The sequence below is a fragment of the Rhyacophila brunnea genome, unplaced genomic scaffold (genome assembly GCF_057557595.1).
Source record: "Rhyacophila brunnea isolate RB1 unplaced genomic scaffold, BYU_Rbru_1.0 scaffold_17, whole genome shotgun sequence".
In the NCBI taxonomy this organism is placed as follows: domain Eukaryota; kingdom Metazoa; phylum Arthropoda; class Insecta; order Trichoptera; family Rhyacophilidae; genus Rhyacophila; species Rhyacophila brunnea.
In genome coordinates, this window is record NW_028232827.1 from 29,465,182 (window position 1) to 29,490,284 (window position 25,103).

Consider the following 25,103-nt stretch of genomic DNA (forward strand, 5'->3'; position numbering starts at 1 on the left):
GCTATCGAGGGTAGTTTATCATATTTATGTATTGTGGCGGTAAAGTATTGTTACAATTATTAGTTAACCGTCTGAACTGTCAAAAAGTGCTATGTTTTAACAGAACCTCTCTTGGCTATGTTAACTTTTAAAGTGAGATAGACAGTTTTGACAGTTTAGACGGCCAAGTTAGTGTAACAATTATAATACCTCAATACATAAATCTATCCTCGATAGTTGCCGATAGCAGTATTGTGTATAGAATAGATGCGCAGGTGCTCGAACAATGACATGTAAAATTGCTATGAACATAATTTTAGGATAAAGAGAAAAATAATAATATTGATTGACATTCCATTTAACAGTGTTTGGTTTAGGTGTACCTGTAATACACATTTTCACAGTTCTAAAACACATTAGGGGAATTCTTAATTATAAGCAATGACTATGTCATGATGACATATACATAATCAGATATTTCATATCATACAAAACAATTATCATGAGCAGATTTTAGGTCCATTTAGTCATAGACAAAGGGAGAAATCATTATTACTAATTGATGACAAATGCCGATGTCCGATTCACAACTCAGATTTTCTAGTTTCGAGATAATCAGCCTTTCGTTATTATACAAAAACTACCTAATTAAAATATGAGTCGCCCATTTCCAAAAATCATCTTGTCCAGTTTTGACCAAAAATTAACTGAACATGCAATTTTATTCCTTATTTAAACATGTTCTATAAACATTTCCAAAACTAGTCTTTTACCAGTCATTATAACGGTTGAAAAATACCATCCAATTTCAAAATGCATCTTGTCCATCCGGTGGCAATTTTCAAATATCATCTTTTCCGTTGTTACGGAGTTAGTATTTTGAAACTTTCGCTCAATGCGGGAAAGTATTATTACTTATAAATTTTATTTAAAATTATATTTAGTATTATTATTACGTTCCGCAAAACTTTCAAGCGTTTGATTGGAAAAGCTCTATAGTTTAAATATTAAAAGCACCCGCCCAATGGCCCAAGAAAAAAATGGTTATTTTTTCTATATAGTTCTCAAAACAAAACAAAATGGACAAGGAGAATTTTGGAAAAAGGCCACTCATATATTATATTATTATCGCATTCTTTTTTACCTCGTGGGTCTATTCTGTACTTATCGACCGCTAAAGTGATAAAGTGATAAATAATATCAAACTTAGGGTAGGTTTGTATCAGAGTATTAGCACTTATTGTAACAATTACAACCAATTTATTGTAATTGTTACAATAAGTGCTAATACTTTGATACAAACCTACCCTAAGTTTGATAATATCTATCACTTTATCACTTTAGCGGTCGATAAGTATAGAATAGACCCACTGATGTAGAAATAAACTTTTCATACTCAAATTAGAAAGGGTGTAGGTATTTCCAACCTTGGTTTTCCCATACTGAATAATTAATTTTGCTTTTAAAGCCAGGCACTCATTGGCGAACCGTTACTAGTAATTCAGTGAAGCCAAATATATAATTATTTCGCATCTAGAGTTGGTTACAGTATCTGGAAAGGTTACTGTTACGGCTCACTAACCCCCCCGGCTTTACACAATTGGCCAAAAAAAATATAGTTCAATGTATTAAACTTTTCAACGAACATGAATCATTCATGAGAAAGACCACATTTTTAATTCTTTGAATGCTAAACAATGATATATCGTTGTTCATAATACCAGCGAGAAATGCTAACCACGATGATCATTGTTGACGTCACAACGCTTAGAATGGTAAATCATTTTGGGAACTTCCTACTGCTTTATTATTAACAGACCAGTGGGTCTATTCTGTACACAAGGCGGCTATTGACGGCTAAAGTGATACATACCATTACTTTATCATATTTATATATTGAGACGGTTAATTGTTACAATAAGTCAACTGTTATATAATACCCCGTATATTATATTTGTTTAAATATATGTGTTGTTGCGAAGAATTTTCATATTATATTATGTATAAGACGGTTTATCTGTGGGTCTATTTTATACACAAGGTGGCTATCGACGGTTGTTTATCATATTTATGTATTGCGGTTTTATAATTTTTACAATAAGTTAGCTGTCTAAACTGTTAAAACTCTCTATCTCGCTCTAAAAGTTAACACAACCAAGAGAGGGGCTGTTAAACATAGCACTTTTTGACAGTTTAGGCGGTTAACTTATTGCAACAATTAACCACTCAATACATAAATATGATAAACTACCATCGATAGCCGCCTTGTGTACAGAATAAACCCACAGGTTTTATTACATTTTGGTTTGTACATTTCATAACTTTTTTTTAACACTTCTTTTGAGTTATTTGTTGGAAATTGAAGTTATTTATAAAAGGAGAAATCCATGTATGTACCAAGGTCATGTTAAATCTTCATTAAATACAATTAATTAGTACACTGAACGGGGCCATTAGAGATACCTATTATTACTTCTTCTGAATATAATACAATCAAAAAATAAAGAAATAAATTATGGTCAGAATTATACTCCCGGAAATTTATTTTCAACTTTATTCGATTCCGCTTTCAAAATTATTAGACTGACCTTCAAAGAAACTTTCGAAGTCGAGCATATGTGTGAAATCAGGAACCTAGGGTCTCTTTTTCAGCTTCACTTTCATACATATAGGCTCTACCTCTATAAGACAGTGATTCTCAAATGGTGTGGAAAGTGTGTAGTAGACGAATTTCCTCATACTTCCATGATAAATTCTGATAAAAGGTGATGTTTTCATACATTTTTCTCACAGATTTGTTCTACTCGCATACAAGTCAGTAAAAAGTAGAAAAATGTTATAACAATCACGCAATGTTGATTTCTAAGTTAAAAAAGACAAAATTATAATAACAGGTTCTTGGGTTTCTACCGCGTGTACTCCTTCTTTCTTCGAGACTTCGGGCTTATTGCAGAGACCATCAAGAGATATATGTTATGATGAAGTGTAGTGAATGTGTATGAATGCAAACGCTGCTCTAAGAATGCCAAAAGGAATCCGATTACCTAAGAACAAACGTTGCTAAGGGTAATATGCTGTGTCCTGCAGACCCTGCCTGCTTTCTTTGATGAAAAATGTGGATAAATGATGGTATTGTTCTCTTCTATAACACATATCTCTGCAACGAGCCCGAAACGTCGAGGAAAGAAGGAAGAAGTACGAGCGGTGGAAACTCAAGAATCTATTACGATAAAAAAACAACCGTGAAAGTCGCAAACATTATTATAATAACATATCATACCATTTGTTCTACAAAGCATATGAATTATTTATAATTAGATCTCAAAGATATCCCAGATTCTTCAAAGTCGTTCAAAGGTTTTAAAATCCATTATACGTGTTCAACAAAAGTTTAGCCTATTATAACTCCATAACGACAAGAGATATCAAAATATTGCAGCAAGGAAAGCAGCCGCCATCTTGGATTCGAAACGATACACAGGCCAGCTGCCATGATTTCAAGCAAAATACCTGTTGAGCCATGATTGTTAAGTACATAAGGAATATATTTTAGGTAGCCATTCAATTTCTTTCATTTGCTAAGAAGGCCTGGACAAAAACGAACCATAAATGCGAGTGAAAAAGCATTCGGCACGCTCATATCTCCGTAATATGCATTAGAGTAAGATAGATGCTGCTGAATTAAATATTTTTTGTACACGTCACCGCTAAATATTCATTTGGATGACTACGTTTATTTTAAAAACTGCGAGCACGTATTGCTGAAATTTATTGTTTTTGCGTTAAATATAAAGTTCGTGGTAAATTATTTTTAGTTAATTTAGTAGAAAATATGGATAACTATGTTGTGTTTAAATTTGGTAGCCGGACTGAGAAGCAACAAGATGGTATAACGTTTCATAGTTAAGTTAAAAATAATAAAATTGATGTTCTACTGTGTATGGCTTCACATTACCAAACAATACCCACTCTCTTTATATTATTACTCTGAGCTTGCTTCTATCAAATATTACCAATGACATTAATATGGACGAATCATCTGGGGAAAAAATGACACTCACTTTTTTGTCGGGTCTGCCGAATGGCATAATCTGTTCTAACGCCATTACAATAAAGGTGATATTGCTATAAATTCCCGATGCGTGATATCGCATAATGGATATTGCGTGACGTCTACCTATGCACGTGCGAATGTCGCTATGAGTGAATTTACTTGCTAGCTACTGTACTGAGTGCGTCGTCTATTAATAATGTCATTGATTATTACAGACAATGTATGTTAGGGTGTAGGTATAACTGTATTGTAAATAAAAAAATATTTTTTTTTATTATTGAATGGCATTCATGGCATGAGACATCATAATATGGCAAATGATACTGACCCAACAGGATGTTTCGTAAAAGGGAAATAAATTGATATCAATTTGATAGTACAACATTGCAAGCTAAATTAATAAATGTGAACACAGCGGAAATAGTTAGCTATCTCTACTCCAGTTGACAAAATAGAGTTATCGCTTGAAAATTGAGTTTAAATTTTATTAGAAGAATTATTATAAATTTAAAAAATATTGTTTTTGTCTGATGTATAGATTAGTGTCAATCATGATTTAGTGCAGCGCTTTTCAAAATTTTAACTCAGTAACATGTCCGCTGAATCATTCTATACTATTGGTCAGTGGTATATTTTGAGAAAACCAGCATTACCATCGGGTGGAAAATAATTAGGTATGTTCAACCAAATTGCTTCAGATATATTCTATTCGTGTTAACCGGATGTATGCCACAAGCTCTACAATTCCGTGCACGCAAAGCCCGACAATAGAAAATGAGCTACATGCTGTACCTTACACTCCTTACACTAACCCCGGACGATTTGCTTTAAATTAATATATCGTACACACACTGCCATCTCTTGGAACCATGGTGAACTACTTAACCGAATACTAATACGATGTACTTTTAATATACTTCCACAAAGACATGTTTTTTCATAGAACTCCAGGCCCATCGGGAATTGACATGCTTATACCTCCTAGTATTTAATGGGAATAGATATTGTTTTACAAATTATTAAAATTGTCTGTTTAAGTCGTCATATTTTCCAAAACATCAAACTTGTAATTTCTAAAGTTGGTTTCAAGTTATTGTATTTTATTTTTGAGCAGTCTCCGTGTATTCTTACCGCTCCTTCTTTTGATATTTCGGGCTCGTTGCGGAGGCCATTTTATCAAAAGAAAATGTGGCAACGTATACTGTAAGCCGTAAGGCATCCGAATGCAAACATAGCTCTAAATATATTGAAAAATGTTAGTATTAGACAGTGAACAATGTGTAGAGTAAAAATTGACAGTTGAGACAAGGGATGACAGATCGGCCATTGGATTTTGCTGAAAGAACCGGAAGCCATGACGTTTTAAAGCCTGTAGGCCATCATTCATATTAATATTATCAGAGCACATTGTATTTTGATGCCTTTCTTTATTTACCAAACGCGAATTAATGAAATTTTGCAATTTGAAATGAATTCGAATTGTTGAGAAAAGAAATAGAAGAAGGAATACAATTAACATTAAGGTGATACCATCAGTGAAACGGTAAATAATTTTCAAATATAGGCGCGACAAAATTTTGGACTCGCTCGCATTCTGAGAGAGAACGTCGAGCTGGAAACACGTCACTTTGTTTTGTGATGGCGACGGGCGTATTAATTCTTAAATCGAGTAAAGATGACTAAAAACGTTACCCATTTACTTTGAAAAGAAAACATGTCTATGAATATATTATTATTGTTACTAATAGAACAATAAACAGAACGTAAAATGGATGTATGTTGGATTTATATGACAAATTATATTTCGTTTGGCATGCGTCATTTGCACCCGCGACCCGCAATCCGCGCATCGCCTAGCCACGATCTTTTTAGACCGTGCCTCAACTGCGGTACAGCCTTAATTTAATCAATAATACATGTTAGTGATATGACACATATTAAAAATATTATTTTTTAAATTTTCGATTTAGTTATACAGAAGTGAGTTAAGTTGGTAGGTATTAAAAATTTATTACTATTATACTAAATTTAATATTGCAGCTCCCAGTTTGGGACACACCGACAGGTCATGAATGTCAGATAGGATTACTTTTAGTGACTGTCATTTGAACATGTTAGATAAAAAAGGCTTATCTCATTAAAATCAATAAAATATATTGATATTTCATTCACTTTCTTTTTTTAAATATTTATGTGAAAAGTACAATAACAATAGTAAGAATGGCAAATGGTATTTTCGATTATCAGTTTCATATGACAATAAGAAAAATGTATATAAACAGTAAAAAAAAGTGAGTTTTTCAAAATTTGATGTCACGTTTTATTCTGGAAGTAAAATAGATTATTTTTTCAATTATCTGGATTTATTGTTATCCGGATTACGTGGATCCCCAGTTAGTTGGGATAATCGAAATTCAACTGAACCGACTAACGGCCCTTTGCCTAGTCATACTTATGTAAATTAATTATGTGTTATCCAGCCGATTTTCGGACTCATACAAACACAAACCTATGGCATGCACAATGTATAACAAGTGGTGAAATTGAATCAAACATTAATTTTTATCTAAAGCTCGTACAATTAATCGTAGGGTCTGGGCAGCGTTACCAGACGTTCTGATTTTTGCGGGACGTGTGGGACAGCTAAATTCACGATTATTCAACAAATACAAATAAGACGTTTATTGATACCGGTATTCAAAATACCGAAAAATCAGTATTGATATTTTCATCCGATATTGCAATTTCTAGGCAGGACTGATGAGATTATTTTTACGGTTGCCATTCTTGACTGCATCCCTTTCTCTTGCTCAGCGCTGCCTCTCCAAATATGTTTTATTTTGTGGCAAAACTATCAAAGCTGGCACTAATGTTATAGCGCCTGTACATGTGCATGGATTTACTTGCACCAATAATGTGTATTTTAAACTAACGCGATAATAACTGTTTACACGTAAAAGTGCCGATTGTCTCTTCAATCTCACTCTTCAAGCATGTTATTTTATAGTACCTACTATTTGACAGCTTGTGAAAATTGGTTAACCTGAAAATCTCTGCACGTTGTAGTTGGTTTTTTTACCGCCAGGTTCACGCTACTATCGTTCTACTGCGCAGGCGCAAATATCGAACAGTCCAATTGTCGCGTGACTTTTTTGATTCATTCATACAATCTTGCAACTTGTACGATAATACGTGTTTATACGTGCATCTTTTTGTTGTTACGTACTGTCAGCAATAAATTCATGCACATGTAGATGGGGTATTATAATATTATGTTTATAATAGACAGCATATTTTAATTCAGTAGTTTCTTAGAACTACCAGCACAACAGAAATCCTTATCAGTTTATCAGTGGATTTTGGTCAGATTTCTGTTGAATGATTTTAAGGAATTTGATTATTAAGGAATTTTAACACTTAAATTGACAACTTGGTTGATAGTAATATCCGGTGATAATAACAAACGTAATGTTCCAAAAAAATATTGAGAGGATAGCGTGGGTTTGAGGTTAGAAAACCAAAAGATAAGCTGCGGCAAGAAACAATAAAATTAGATAACACCAAAATAAATTTCTGAATACAATAATTGACATTAATTCAAAGAACCTTCGATGTACTTTTATTTTGATTACAAATATAATGACGTAGAATATACACACGTCAATTAGACCTATTTAAATACATATTTAGCATATTCATATAAATGTCTACTTCTGATTTTTTGTCGGTGGTAAACCAGAGCTATGGATAAATTCAAAGAAGAATTAAATTAAAACCTATAACTAATATATGAAGGCTATTAGTTTCAAAGTCGGTTACCTTTATATTGAGATAATGGGAAAAACCTTCTAGCACATTTATTAGGACTGCAAATAATAGAATATAATTTTTTTTTTGCAAACACGAGTAAATAATTATAAAATGCGAAATTTAAAGTCTTTAAGAGTCGACACTGACACTCGCCTCATGTTCTGTGGGTTGTATCCATGCTCAACCCTTCCGGTCCTAGCCTTCAGTGATTTCCTTCATATTCATCCTAAGCTAAAAGGCGGTGTGTTACTACTTACATAATTTTGAATGTATTAAGTACTATAATAGTGGAACAACTTAAGCTTGAAACTGCACCAGATTGTGATTTCTTTTACTGTGAACGAATTAGATAGGGTAAATTTAATTATTTTTACTGTTATTATTTCTGACTGCTCTTACATGAAGCATATTGCATTGTTTTCTCTTGCTCGGCATCGCTGTAACTACTGTCCGACAACAAGATCTCGTCGATAACAGAAAGTCGCTGTAGTTCCATATAGAAGACTTCTCAGTGACATACCTATCATGGCGACGTTTGTTTAAATAATGTATCGGCTCTTTTTTTAGATGTGACTCCTTTTCCTCTTCGCAATAAACCAAAATATTACTAATAATAATTCTAACATCACTCTTGATCGTTTTAGACATATTTTTATTATAAAAAGCATCAAACTACGTGAATTGATAGACTGTTACACCACGGAAGCCTAAAATGAAATGATAAATTTGGGGGTGTTCCTCGTTCCTCTGCACATGAGCCGGCTTGTTAGTTCACAGTTTTAACACGTGGACAAGAAGTTCTTGTTGGACAATATGTCATATTTTCTGTCAAAACTGTCGATCTTCACGTTTATGTGATATGTTTATATCAGAATTTATACACTGTGAATTTTTTTAAGTACAATCTAGCGCTGTATGCAATTTTTTTCAATTTAAAACCTAATTAAACTCTGTTCTTAATTTTTTCACCTCGTAAGTTCAGCTCCATCTTTGATAGAAGTAAACCTTTCTAGTGAAATAAATAATAATAATAAAAAAAAAGGAAATAAAACTACGCCACTGTTGTGTGAAGGGAAGAGGATTTGTTAAACACAATACACCACCTCTTTATTTCATGACTTAGAGTTTTTGAAAATTAGTTATTTTATGACCGTTCTGAAGATGGATTTATTCGCCAAAAGCTGTCAACATAAATAACTCAAACCATTATAATGGAGTTCTACGTAGTAAATGTCAATTCAATTAATACATAATGTGTTAATAATATTAGTATGTTTAACATAGCATATTAACTGTGCGAGTAAAACTGGAGTAATGACTAATGACAATTACACATTGTAACAAATTTGTACCACACATATAATTGAGTCTACTTTAGAAACAATTTCTATTCGTGCCCTGTGTCCATAATTTAAATGGACATCAGAAAATGTGATTACTGATTCGGCTGGCACAACAGTGTGACCCAATCGGGCGCGTTGATTAAATTGAATTTGCAAAGATATGCAGATGTTAGTGAAAGTAACCGATTTAAAATGACAAACATGTTTTTAAATAGTTTTTTTTTATTCGTCCATTGAATAAATCAATTAAAATCATTATAGAAAAATGTCAACAGGCCATCTGACCAATAGTTTTGTCAAATTAGATACTTAATCATTATTTTAAGTCTAGTATTTTGATCATCAAACATAATAATTATTATTAATACTATCGACTGAAGATACTTGATGGAATTTGAATTTCAATTCTAATGGATTTAAGTTTTGTACTATTAGATACTTAATCATTATTTTAAGTCTAGTATTTTGTTCATCAAACATAATAATTATTATTAATACTATCGACCGAAGGTACTTGATGGAATTTGAATTCTAATGGTTTTAAGTTTTGTACTATTCCATTTAAGTCGTTTTTTGCGACCCGGATTTTGCCTTTGGGAATCTTCAGGCACTGTATTATTAATAAGATAGAGGGGTTTTTCACAAACACTTCAACTATTTATAATTTGTTTGTTATATTTTTTATTGTGATCCTTGACGTGATAGGTAGGTAATAGAATTTTTACATACTTTATTGTATTGATTGGTTATATAAGTTAGAGTTAATAGTATACATTGTCAGTGTTTATTTGGCTTTTGGTGAGTGTACACAGTGCCTGAAGATGCCGAAAGGCGAAACACCCGGGTCGCAAAAAATTACTCAAATGGAATAGTACAAAACTTAAATCCATTAGAATAATAATTGTCGCTTTAAGATGATTACATTTTTTCATGTTAATGTAAAACTACAGGTACAAAATAAATGCAATCAAGATAAGAAGTTTATCTGTTATGTACACTTTTGTGTTTTATGACAAATTCATGATAGCTTATCTCTATCTCTACCTATTGCAAACAAAAATAATTGATTTTCGTATTATTTGTCTAACAAGAGTGTAAGTATACATACATACTGAATGAATTTGGGAGTGCTGTTTGCACAATATATCAGCGTTTAGTTGCATTCATTAAAAATAATGTTGTTAGTTGTATGCATAATCCGGAAACACTTGAAATCTCAAAAAATAAATACCTATAAGTATATTACATATTATGGTGACACTATATAAATAATTAAAAAAATATATGGAATTGAACCGCCCCTTTTTTAGTAACTCAACTACCCTTAGTACTTAATAACTTAGGGCAGCATTTACCGATTGGTATTAAAATTACATTCTCTCTCACACGCTCCGTTTGGAGGTGTACGAGAGGCAATGGACCGATGAAATTGTGTTCTTGCTAATATTGCCTGTACACGTGCATGGATTTACTTACACTTACACCAATAGTGTGTATATTAAACTATCGCAATAATAAATGTTTACACGTACGAGTGCTCACTGTCTCACCAATCTCATTCTTCAAGAGTAAGCGACACAATGTTATCATTGTTTGGTACTATTTGACAGGTTGTGAAAATCAGTTAACCTCAAAATGAGTCTGCGAGGTGTAGTTGGTTCTTTTACCGGCACGTTCGCTAATATCGTTCTATTACGCGGGTGCAGATATTGCACGGTGCAATTGTCGCGTGAAAATTCAGATGCTTCTGAAATTTTTTGATTAATGCATGCAATCTTGCAATTTGCACAATATTACATGTTTACAAATGCATTTTTTTGTTCTGGCCGCGATAATATGTACCTACTGTACGCCATACCATGAAGATATCATAAGACAAGAGAACTTATAACTGCTACTATCAAGCGCAAAACGCTGCATATTTTCTTATTTTCCTGTGATACGGGCGGCCCAGGATAGAAAGGTATACTCCAAGTTCGTTGCCAACCTTCAATAGAAGACAACACCAAAAGTTCACGTAATTAAGTGTCATATTTGTGTACTATGAGACAAATGTATGTATTGGTTTTGGACACTAATAGAATATTTGTGATTACATATGATGCAACATGTTACATTAATACTGAGAGCGTTCACATTAAATATTTAAACTTTATCATTCAATGCTCCCTCTAGAGAATGTCATTAACAGATGTCGGACAAACTACTTAATAGTGACATAATGCCTATTGCTTATGCAGCGTAGATTTCAGAAAAAGAAACTAAGTAAGTATGGAAAACATTCTTCTTTTAGTGGAAAGAGTTGATAAGAACAAATTAATGAATTCCAGAAAGACATCTAAGGTGCAGTGTCTCATTAAAACTAGTAATACCAATTGGGAAGGCAATTATTACTGTATTCAACCAAATCGCTTTGGATATTGATATATTCCACTCGTGTGAGAATGAGTTAAGGTGGACGTTGCATTATATTTTTTGTAAATAGGGTCTACTTAGCACATTTGGTACACTTCTATGTATTTTTTTTATGACGTTTCTGTTTAATCTTGCAATTACTCCATTTTTGTAGAAATATTGTTAGTACTGTTTGTACATAATATGTTACGCCGAATGTGTAAAATTGCGTATTACATGAAATCGGCAAAATTTTGCATAATTCATGAAAAATTCAAGCCCTTATTCTTGAATTAGGCAAAATATGTGCCGAGTTCGTGAATTCGGCAGTAATTTTTCTGCCTAGTTCATGCATTGGGCAAAGTGGCGCTCCGGTGGTGTTTTTTGCAATTAATCAAACTAACCAAATGTCATTGATTATATAAAAATTTACCAATCAATAACTACAATGACGTTCATTTCCATTTACTATGCCCAAAAAAAATCTAGAACTATAATATGATAACGGAAGAATTTTATTAAAAGGTATTTTAACGTATATTAGTGCTTGGGTATCAGGCAATGGTCGATTGTTTGTTTGTGATAGTATGATTTGATAGTTTGTTGACAATTGTTAGCTAACCTCAAAATGGGCATTCAGTTGAATTAAGAATTAAAAAACCTAACCTAACCTTACATTATGTTATAATTATATTATGTCCAATTATAACTAATAAAACCATCCGTATTAAATTTACTTTTTCTACTGTCACTGTGTTACTACTGTGTTTAAGAATTCCATACACTGCCGAATTCACGCACTCGGCAGATAATTTGCCTAATTCATGAATAAGGCAATGGGCTTGCATTTTTCATGAATTAGGCAAAATTTTGCCGATTTCATGTAATATGCAATTTCACGCATTCGGTGGAACACATATATCTTTGTTATAAACATCTTGAATTTATAATTTGTAAAGTTCACTATATGTAAAAATAAATAAATATGCCAACTTTATGATCTCTGCCAATGTTATATTGAGCAGAGACTTATAAGACTATTTCTCGTTTCACTTCTTCCTTGGACCCTTCATTTGATCTAGCATTAGAAAAATATGTAATTTTCAATCTTCATAATATGGTACAGTAAAAATAAAACAATGATTCGGTTCGTGGATTGTATGCGTACGAATACGTGTACGGTTGTCAGCGCTACGGACAGACCGGCTATCAGGTAATTTGTACAATTAGTAGGGCTCGGACGTCCACATAAATCCGTACGCACACCATCGACCAACCGAATCATTGTTTTGTTTTTACTGTACACTTGCCTTTACCTTACTAACATTGTCTACAGTTTCAAATTCAGAATATATAAAAGCTTCAGCTGAAGGCAAAGATTAAGAAATAGTATCTCTGTATTGTCACAACTTACCAGGGTCAAATTTGGTCTGTGCGGCTGGGGGGGCTGTGGCGGAGGGGCCCTGCCTCGCGACTCCATGGCGGGCCCCTTTTTCACCTGACCCCCCAACGCCTGTCCCAGAACCTGGCTGAGCTGACTCACTGACTGCTGTCCCGGTTGCCTGGGAGGGTTCGGACTCGACGGGGGCTGCTTGGGTTTGTCGGGGGACGAGCGATGCGCGGCCGGTAATGTGTTTGAGGTATTTGGAAGCGGGCTCGGCGTGTTCTGGCCACCGCCTGGTGAGAAAGAAAACGCAAATCGATTTACACACTTGTCACAGATTAATGAAAATTTTATTATGTTACATCTACAAATCTCTAATTAAACCGATCACAGTGCCTAATTTCTTTCAAATTAAATTTGATTAAGCCTTCCCGGTACCTAGTCTGTTGTATTGAATTAAGATTGGCATGTTACTGTGCCGTTTCATACTGGAAGGTGATAAATACTCTTCTAACTTTGGTCTTGCCAGCGTCCATTGCATGCTGACATTATATTCCGCGTGGCTTCAGTGTCGGCCTATAGCATCGTGGGTCCCAGATTTGAATCCTGGTTCTGGCAAGTACATTCGTCGGTGTTTTGTAAAAAGGGCGAATTAACCAAAATGCTACTTTACAGGAGGAGGATTTTTAACTTTTGACATTTATTTGTTTTTTACCTGTAGATGATTATAAATATCTAACAAGTTTATAATAAAGCTTAGAAAGAATACTGTCATTATAATAGGTATTATTATATAATATTTTAAAAGGCCTAATATGTCACATTTGCTTTTTATTTCGTAATTTTAATTAATTTAATTTTAGTTGATTATCGTTTTTAAGTACTTTCCTGTGGAGATAAAAATTCGCCATTTTTACACAACAAAGCTAGTGGGGTACATATTGTATTTTCATTAAAATCTCGATTTCGCCAAAATGGTTGATTCACCCTTTTTACAAAACACCGACGATATATTATTCGCGCATGAGAAAACAATACTTCGTATGTCACAAGACACGAGATGAAGAAATAGTCAATTCACTATCAAGGCATAAAAATTCTTAATTTTTTGTATTTCACTATTAAGATTAATAGTAGAAATATGAAAAATACGTGATAAATTTGATGGAATCAGAGATAATATAGATTTTTTTCATCTCATGCACAAATAGTGTCATGTGGCATACGAGGTATTGTTTTCTCATGAGCGTAATTGTTTTGTATGAGTCAGAGTGCAGACCTAATAGGTTGAGCAAGTGGCTGACATCCATTTCTCATAAAAACAAAATCTGTTAATAAAAAACCTCCAGTCTATGGAGGCCCATATGATCTTATTGGGATCGGACATGGTCGAAGAAGAAGTTACGGGTCAATATGTTTCTTCTCGCATCCATAACCTTACCTTATATCAGTTGTTTGTTTTCCCACAGTGCAGAACTAATTAGCCATTGGTAATGCCAATTGGGCGGGCAATAACTATGTTCAACCATATCATTTTGGATATTGATATGAGGATGAGTTTAGGTGGACATTGTTTCATGCATTCTTAAAATAGGGTCTGCTTCTCTGATTCGGTGTACTTTCATGTACTTGTATTTACTTTTTATACTTGTTTTATATTATTTTTCTTTCCCGGTTTCTTTTTTCAGGTCATATTGTGAACGTCTTCAATTGTATTTTGTAAAGTTCGTTATATGTAAATACCAGTGGCGAGGGGTGGAGGTATGTTGTAAAGATCCGACATACGTGTTGCACACTAAACTAAAATTTGTCAGTCAAACGTATTTGATTTCATTGAACTAAACTTTGTCAGTCAAACGTATTTGATTTCATTGAACTAAACTTTGTCAGTCAAACGTATTTGATTTCATTGAACTAAACTTTGTCAGTCAAACGTATTTGATTTCATTGAACTAAACTTTGTCAGTCAAACGTATTTGATTTCATTGAACTAAACTTTGTCAGTCAAACGTATTTGATTTCATTGAACTAAACTTTGTCAGTCAAACGTATTTGATTTCATTGAACTAAACTTTGTCAGTCAAACGTATTTGATTTCATTGAACTAAACTTTGTCAGTCGAACGTATTTGATTTCATTGAACTAAACTTTGTCAGTCAAACGTATTTGATTTCATTGAACTAAACTTTGTCAGTCAAACGTATTTGATTTCATTGAACTAAACTTTGTCAGTCAAACGTATTTGATTTCATTGAACTAAACTTTGTCAGTCAAACGTATTTGATTTCATTGAACTAAACTTTGTCAGTCAAACGTATTTGATTTCATTGAACTAAACTTTGTCAGTCAAACGTATTTGATTTCATTGAACTAAACTTTGTCAGTCAAACGTATTTGTTTTCATTGAACTGAGACTACAATGTGTAGATGGTGCTGGTCAGCTTTTAAAATTCAATTAATCCCTGTCTAAACCAAACCATGATATTTTAGGTATGCTATGGGCGATTAGACAAAATAGTCAACACCTTTTCAGTCATACTTATTTGTTTTCGCTGAGTTAAGAATACATACAGACTCAATACAGCAAAAGATTCAATATGCACGCAGGGAGTTTGAGTGTGACCTGCTGAAGAGATAGAGCTCGGAATAGAGATACCTAGTGGACCTGAATGGTCTGTAATGCCAGCTCAAGTAAGTAAATATCATACAGCCAAAATACAAGTGGGCACAGTGGGATTTTCAGTGTAAAGAATGGGTACAACTGCATGTCTTACATAAATTGAATATTTTTTTTTTGTCACCGTAGTGCAGTGATGATATCAAAAAAATTATATAACCCATAATAGCTATAATTAAGCGGATAAATACGTGCTATTATTGTGTGCAAGTTTTTAGGCATGCACTCGCACTCACTCATCTGGGTATTAATTAACTACTTACTGAGTAAAGTGTGAGAAATCTACTGAAGTATTTCCTAACACTAACAAACAAAGTGTAATGGCTCATTGTGTTGATAAAACAATTAAAATTTATTTATTTTTTATAAGGATTATGCAATATCACAGTTGTTGAACCAAATAATATTAAAACACAGAAATATAATAAATGTTATTGACTGTTATTTTGTACTTCTGCAATTTTATTAACATAGAAATTGCAAGTGACTCTGTTTATCACGAAATTTATCACCTATTATTTTGTGATATCCACTGCCCATACATGGGACATTCTTGCATACAAAATAGCTAAAGGTAAAATAAAACTTGTCCTAAATCCCGTATTGATCGAAATTTAGATTTTTATTGAATACATTGTAATTACTGTGGTTTGAAAATAAACACGAAGAAAACCAACGTTTTGTTCAATAAATAGCACCTGTCCTGATCCAGATTTCTCCTAATTAGTGACAGGCAAAACATTGAGAGACCCAACAGCTTCAAATACCTGGTACACATCACGAGAGATGGCAATTAGGCAAAAAGAGACCTCGAAATCGCTGGAGCAATATTCAACCCGACGTAGTGTCTGGAACTCACGACTGTACTCCGTTAAACTCTCTGACACTCTTACTCCGACACTTGCATCTGACGGTGCTGCTTTACTGTAGCCGTGTAGCGAGTCATGGCATCATATGAAAGAGCAATCATACATTGAGGTTTGAAAACAGATGTTTACGACGAATACTGAGTGCGCGGTGGGTATGACTTTAGGTCTTAGGAGTATCGAGGAGATAAGAGAGTGAACTAAGTAACCTCTCAACGCGCTGAGAGTGAAAAGAATTATAACCTGGTTTCCAGTTCTTCAAGCCAACCGGATTCCAGCGTCGAGGAAGGCTGCTAAATACTATACACAGAATGTATACAGCGGAACTACAGGCTATTGAGTGTTTCGGTATATAACACAGAGTTTGGACTATATCTACAAGGATCCTTATAACTTTTTGTATTACAGCATTTGATGGCATTTCTGGAATGTATGTAGTGTGGGTAATTCGAATGCACGTCATAAAAATTTATATTTATCATGTGAAACATGGCGGTATTGTTTATAACCAGTGGCGATATATGTCCAATAATATTATCATACAGCGCGGTAGGTACTTGATTTTGCACAATACCGATTTGAATAGAATATTCTCTAGTGGGCGACGGAGGGTCGCGGGCAGCGGTGCTCGCAGCTTCGTACTGCTGGTCAGACAGTCCGTTTTCAGTATTTCTCTGTTTCTGCGTCGCATGTGAACACGCGTGCCACAACGAGGAAAGAAATATAGCTATAATGATTTATTAACATTGTTAAAATTTATTTCTGCAAGCAATTTATGCAAAGTTCTTTATTTTAATTAATTATATTTAATTTTGATGTTAATAGTAAAATATAATCCAAATAAACATTTATTTTTATTTTTAATCAACCGCAGCACCCCAAATATCTTATCCACGAGCCGCCACTGTTTATAACCATAGTATTTGAAAATTATTAGAAATAACAAACACTTTAAATGTTTAGTTATAAATGTTCGCTATTTTTAATAACATATCATTCCATTAAAATTTAACAGTGAAAATAATTAATAGCATTCTGAAGTAAGCATTTGGTAAAAATAATAAAATATAGTTCACTGTATTTGAATGCTTTTAAATAATAATTGTCCTATCTTCACAGGCTACATTGGTATTATAAAGTGAATGTTTCGGTTCCAGTCCAAGTCAAATATCATGTTCAAAATAGTTATTATTAATAAAGCGATACCATCCATTTTTAACAAGCACATGGTTCAGAGTTGATCATTGCAATAGCTGCACATTTAATAATTATTTTTTGAAACGCTTCTGATTTATAATGGATGCAACAAGCAACGTTTCCTTTAATTTTTCTATTGTGTGTGCGGATCATCAACGCATCTGAGCAGTGGAGTCAGTGACGTGCCGTCACCCGGTGCAGTAAATTTACACCCCCCCCCCTCCACAAACACACATACAATTTTTCATTAAAACTTATATTTTTAAGGTTTTTATTAATTTCAGTTTATATAATAGTAACACTAACAATAATTTTTGAAGTAGGTAAGTACTTAAATAAAAAAATAGGCAATAAAGAAATAAAAGTATTCGAAGTGATGTAAGTGATCAACTACCTAAAAAATTCTTTTTTTGAATATTATGTGTTCGCAATAAGGACCACTATGAGACTGTACTGACAATGTTTCTTGGAAGTTGAAACATGTCAAAGACTGAGAATAATCTTGAGGATCCGGCACATAGGTGGTCATTGATAAACACTAAAATACGTATACTTTGGCACGCAATAGAACGGGACAGACATAGTGATCTTGCTCGACGTAAAATTTCAGTTGCGTGCTCGCGTTAGTTGAGAAATGAGTCGAAAAAATTGTGCATTTGATGGTTTCGTGCATTCGAGCAAAACTAAAATCTGACAAAGGAAACTTTCTTTTACAATATTTTTGTGTTCTGAGGACTGCGGGGGATGAAAATATGTGTGCGGACACATTTTGGTAGGTGTGCGTGGGCACACCTTACAGGGATCATTGGATGCAAGTGAAATTTGCTTCTAACGAATCCGCAATGAGACTTTTGAGAAGATTCACTGCAGATATACTTAAGTATTTATATCATTAATGATAGAAAGAATGTTATGGTACTCAGTAAATTTATTGCCGTTTTTAAAAATGCTTAATTCATTATTAAAACTTGGTTCTGTCACAACAAAAAGACATTACTTTGTTAAAATTGATTTTGTTTACTTCCCTGTATTACAAAATAAACACAAAATAAAAAAAAACTAATATACTTCTTAATTATTAGGTTATCTAATAATAAATGAAAATGGTGACACAACCAATAAGTGTTTTGATTAAATCAATGGCAAGAAGAAGATACCTGACTTCTGTGCGCTGTGCAACAAGTGACATCATAATGTGATGTTACATTATCATAAATTTACATAAAAATTACTCTTCGGGGACATGCTCGAGCCGATACTCCCTTGTAACCAAGATTGATATTTCATGTTGATTAAATTCGATGTTACAGGGTTATCAATAAAGAAAATTACTTTGGTTTACCTATTCAACTCTATACTGCCATAGACAATATATTTTCTTTTTATAAATTAACAACATTAAAAGTGATATAGGTATTATCTTATGACTTCATTTTGTAAGCATGATATCATTGTTAAACAGACAACCTTGTATGCGTGCTGTCGGTACCTAACACACCTTGATAGTCAAATTAATTATTATACTAATTTGAATTTCCTACAACAAAAAATGGTTGAATGACATTAGCTAATTTTCTGGGATGTTTTCATAATGGGGATACATCGGAGAGCTTTCATCCTGCAGAGGACATAAATCAGGCTGCAATGATGACTAAATAAAAGATTAAAAATCACCAATGGTATCTAAACGTAGATGTCAACACCGGTGACGCACACGAGATGCGACAAGGGCTACTCGTTGCCCTCAGTTTATTTTCAGTGGCACACTTAAACTTTTCAAGAATGTCTACCGGATAAAACCCATTATGGCTGCTATGAATTTTACCAAAATTATAGGAAGAATAGGCAATTCTTACTGTTCATAAATTATTCTGGTTGATAAAAACAAAAATATTTTAGATGTATTGTTTTGCTGTTTGCCATGTACATGACATGTTTGTGTTTCAAAAAGCAAGATGTGGTATTTTTAGTCTGTTAGTATGGGTTTCCGCATCCAAACTTGCTAAGCCATCCAAACCACATGTCACATAAAATCAGTCAAAATTATTCCGTGATTTTTCTAATCATAATAATAAGACAGTTAAAAAATCTAACATCCATGAGAGGCACTTTAGATGTTTTCTGTTGAAAAAAGGTTCTAATTTTATGGTATGGGTATATTTGAGTTAATATTCAGCCCGGGCTCCCATAAAATACCAAGATGGTGGTCAAAATGCCAAAAGTTCTATAAAAGTCAGACAAATGCTCCGATTTTATTATTGGTTTAGATTGTATTCGCACATTGTCGATATTGTATCAATAGAGAGAACACTATTATAATACCGATGATCTTAATCAGTGGTGGCCAAACCGTGGCACATTGCATCTTTGCGCCTACTTATTCTTTTGAAGTAGGTGCCATAACTGTGGATGTGTAAATGAGGATTTGAGTCAATTTCCATACTTGAAAGAGTAGAATTCTCTGCTGCTCTCAGTGACAAATTTAACACCAAACATTGAAAGACTAGCAAAATCCAAACAGGCTCAAAAGTTTCCTCTCCAATTCCAAGCTGACCTCGCTCTCAGTGCTCCATCCAAATCAGAGCTCTCTATCTCTCTCATCACATCCAACAACTGTGGTCCAGAGTTATCTTCATCAAACGAGACTCTCCGGTAGCTGTAGCAACATCAGCGGGGTCCACGACAGGGATCACCCTCTCGTCCAAGAGATCATTTCTGACTATTGTAGATTGGTGCTCCAATAAACATGTGTTTTTTGAACTGGCATAAATTAATTAATTTAATTGCGTGATTGAGTTTCCTTTTCCTCCCCTAAGCGAAGCAGATCCTACCCCTATCCCTATTTTCCAACCCCAACCGTGAACGTAAGAAGGTAGAAAAGGTGCTTGAGTCGTATGGCGCATCTGAACTCGTCTGTGAAAAAAATTGGCGCATGGTATGCAAAGGTTGGTTAATACAGATATCGATTGGAAAAAAATGTAAAATTCTGACACCTTTATTTAAAATGCAGTGATTTCTAAACTTTCTCGTTTAGCGGTAGGTACTCCTATCTGGCCTGACACATGGCACAGAGAGATGACTTACAAAACGGAATTGGAAAACAGTACCATCGCCGTGGAATATACTCTTGAAAAGTTGTATTATTCCCATTCTATCCTTACTGTCCCTTTATTGCCTTGCCGATCCTAGGTAACGCATGGCCCGCCTACCCGCATGAGACGTCACTGCCAGTAGGGTTAATAGATATTAATTAACTAATATTTATGAAAAAATACATTAACAATGTATTAATTGTGTACATTTAGGATAAATATCTATCTTTGGGTACACGAATTATACGTAACTGTAATACTTTTTTCTTATTACCATAAAAGATTTAAGGGTACAAGTCTGTTTACTGGAAGCCAGGCGGGAAAAGTGCAATTTTCATAGCCGATTTCGGCAAAATTCATGAATTCAAGAATGATAACCTAACCTAACCTATATTCTAGTAAGTATATTGGCTATTTTCAAAATTTGTTTGCCGCTGGCTTCCACTAAATAGAAAAGAACCGATATAAGTTGTACATTTTATCAATCAATTGAAATTTCTCACAGAACCCCTGGTCTGGGGTAGTGAACCTTGTTGGTAATCACTGCACTAATGCAACACTACAAATTATTAATTATAAATTGATATGTATGAATATCTTACCGATGCCTCTTCCTGTAGCTCGTAATTTGGGCATTCCACCTGCAAAAAGCCCTCCTAACGCCATCATGCCACCGTTTTGTACGGGAGCTCCCGTTCCTTTGGAGATGACCCCATTGCCGACAGGCGCCGAACTCGCCGCAGACACAGAAGACTTCCCTCCCAACGCCGGCGCACTTTTGTCAACGGTCACTGTTTTTTTCAGAGATTTTCCTTGCCTGATGGAATCTAATAGCATGTTTCTTCCATCTCCAGAGGACGCCGCCTTCGTGGGGCGGAATTGTTGAGCGGGTGGGGCAGGTGGGGGCGGCCCCGGCGGGGGCGGAGGCGGCGGGCCTGGCATTTCGGTTTGTATAACCTCACTTTTTTAAACTACTCACTGTTTCTCTTCAATGGAAAATATTGAAGCAGTCCTCTTCATCGTGCACAATACGGCGTATTATTTTTTTTAATATTATTATGTTGGCTATAATATATTTACACTGGACACTGATTTGAATTTAGAATGCTACAACATTTAAATTAAATGTCAAAAACTTCATCCTTGGTTGTTCCTGCCAGAGTATGATAGACGATTATTAATATGAATCGAAGTTTAATTTACATACGATAGGGCAAAAACTAGTTATTTGTTGTCTAAAAGATGAATTTCAATCAATTAATCTACTAAAAAGCCTATAACAGCTTTTGAGTTTAGTATGAAGATGGATAATATTTGAGGACTGTAATTACTGGATAACAAACAAGATGTAAAAGCAGTAATGATTTAATTGACGTGTGTACACAATGAATTGAACAGCTGAATTAAACGTCTCCATCAAATCACGTCGACTGAACTGTTATTATAGCAAGTGGGGCCAACCCGTGTGATTCAGACATTAATCATAAATCGGAATCGAGAGATAATATGTAAATGCCATTCGGAATACAATTCGAGAGCCTCCTCAGTGACTCATTTGGATGACCATTACGAAAAGGTCACAGCGTGGATATCTCATCAACTCGCGCGACACTTGTTTTCTTTTTCGATATTTCTTTGCACGGTTTGTTGCCAAACATGGTAAGAAGTCAAACGGTACGCGAGATGCACTTGTCATTCTTATTTTTCGCTTGGCAGGTGTCAGCCAAGGACGGAAATTAGGATTCGGACGTTGTTATGATTTAATACTTTAAATCGCAAACGAGGGGGGGGACGCGGACGATGTTTACTTAAAATTCAAGAACACTGCCCATTTTCAACCGTGTGTAGGTTTACCGAGGGTTTGTCAACGTCTATCCGAATTTCACCAATAATCGCGCAAGGGAAAAAAATACAAAATTCAGGCATGCACTTTTGCAGAGATATATGCGTATAATTACATAATAAGGTAAATATATTGACGGACACGCCAGTGATACGTCAAATAATATTACGAACGAGTTTTCACAACTTTCTATAACTCCACCTAGCACTAAACATGGCCGATTTTTGACTGATGTGATGACATTGCGCAGCGACCAACGCGCAGCCAGGTAGGAGGTAGGAGGCAGGAGTGGGGGAAGGAGGCGCAGATGATCTCCCGCGATGCCGCCTATATTTAAAATTCCAAAATGATCTTACCTATGCGAAGGTTATATTTATTTAGTATTACGCCTGTTTATTATTTGGACAATAACATTAATCTTTGTGTGTAGTTTTAGATTAATACGTATGCACAACGTCAGCGAGTAATGACTAAACTAAATTCCATTTGGAACGAGGTGTTTCAAAATAAAATAAATAATAACAATATTTTAAAAATAATAGTAAGTTAGACCTATAGATGTTGACGAAAATCTTCTAAAGAAATGGCCTAAAATTTTGAAGGTGAAACTGATATAAGGATCTATTGATTAAAGACTCAATTTCATTAAAGCCTCGATTACATTGAGCTTCTTTGCGAGCTGTTTACTGGCGAATTTAAAAGCGGGCGATTCAGCTACTGCGATTTGATGATTACACACAAAACTTTCCATTCGCTGAGAAGCCACAAGCCAGTGACTATTTTGAAAGAACGTAGTTCGTTTTTTTACCGGGAGGTTGGTACTGGGCTCTACTGCGTAGACGCAGTAGGCCCACACGCCGACGTGTAGCGTGTAAAGTTGACCGGCTTTCAACTTTTCTCGGTAGAGTTTTTACAACCTGCTTATTAGCTTATTCGATGATTACACTGAGCGACTTTACAGGCAGATTGTAAATTCACCAATAAACAGCTCGTAAAGAAGCTCAACGTAATTGAGGCTTAAGCAACTTTACAAGCTGCTTGTTGGCGAATTTACAATCTACTTGTAAACTCGCCCAGTATCATCATCGAACTAGCTAACAAGCAGATTGTAAACAATCTACTGAGAAAAGTTGAAAGCCGGGCTACTTTACACGCTGGCGTGTGGGCGATCTACGTCTGCGCAGTAGAGCGATAGTGGCGACCTCCCGGTAAACAAACGAACTAAATACGTCCTGTCAAAATAGTACCAAAAATGACGGTTTCAACTCGCTAGCTTGTTGGCTTCTGAGCGAACGAAAAGGTTTGTGTGTCATCATCACAATCGCACTATCTGACTCGCCCGCTTTTAAACTTGCAAACTTGACAAACAGCTTGTAAAGTAGCTCAATGTCATCAACCCATTAGACCCATCAGTGGCGAAGGCTCCATAGTAGGCGATTATTTAAAGCCTACCTACTAAGAAAAATAGATCTTCAAGCAAATAATTTAAATTAAAAAAAATAAATAGACTGAAAAATCCAAGATAATTGATAGTCATCTGATACCTCCACGTTTCTACGTGTATGGAGGATCCCTTAAGGGCGAAGTACGAGCGAAGCTATGGATGCCACATTCATGTTTCTTATAGTCCGCCAAGCCAAAAGTCCTTCTATCACCGCTCGATGAATAAAATGCTCTTTATTTATTAACTGAAAAAATGTACAAATTGATAGATAGGGAGATAAAAGTTGGTCATGCGAGATTGGTGTGATCGAGACTCGAAGGAAATAATTTTAGTTTTTAAATCGTATTTGTATTAAGATACCTAATGTTGTTTCTTTTGGGCTCAATTCCCCGAAATCGCTGTAACTCTTGATTACCTAGCTAAAAGGTGACCTGGACAACCCTTAAGGTAAAACCCAGGTAAAGGCTAAGCGTTCTGCCGCAGGCGAGAACGACAGAGAGGGATGAGCGTTCAGGGGTAGATCGAGAGGGACAGCGATAAGGCTGAAACGGGGACATAACCAATCTGGCAGGCAGTCAGCCGAGGCTTTTCGATCCGTGATGGACACGGTGTCCCGCGCACCCCTCCTAGTGATAATTTTCGCTGAATTGTAAAATAATTTCAGAGTTCGTGTGCTACGTCCGTCGTAGTGTAGAATTGGCTAGAGCTACAAATCAAGTCATACACAGATTCTTAACCTTTAGTTGCCGCAGCCACGGCGCCCATCATTAACAAATTTAGGGCTGTTGCAAAATTATAACCTGTGTAAAACTTAATAATTGTGTCCTGTGTATTGATCTTGTGTATCTGTGTGTATAGCGAGTAACCTTTTTTTGTGAACCTAAACTGTTAAAAATAAAACTTTGTGCTACGAACAACGTGTAACCCAAAAGCCAGCTTCGATAGACCGCCCTGAACAATTTACATCACTGAGCTAGTCGAAGCGTAGAAGCTGGTCGTCACACACGTACCGACCGACGG

The 25,103-nt window shown here is 34.9% G+C and overlaps 1 protein-coding gene across 1 annotated transcript in view; it reads right to left on the bottom strand.

The window, feature by feature from the left end:
* Positions 1 to 21,873, bottom strand: part of Vrp1 (Verprolin 1) — a 30,768-nt gene extending 8,895 nt beyond the window's left edge. The window contains exons 1-2 of the mRNA XM_085944594.1: positions 21,399 to 21,873; positions 12,995 to 13,257 (exon numbers count right to left, since the gene is read on the bottom strand). Coding sequence (XP_085800720.1) covers positions 12,995 to 13,257; positions 21,399 to 21,738 — 603 coding nt within the window. The 5' untranslated portion in view covers positions 21,739 to 21,873. The remainder of the gene's footprint in view (positions 1 to 12,994; positions 13,258 to 21,398) is intronic.
* Positions 21,874 to 25,103: the final 3,230 nt, after the last annotated feature.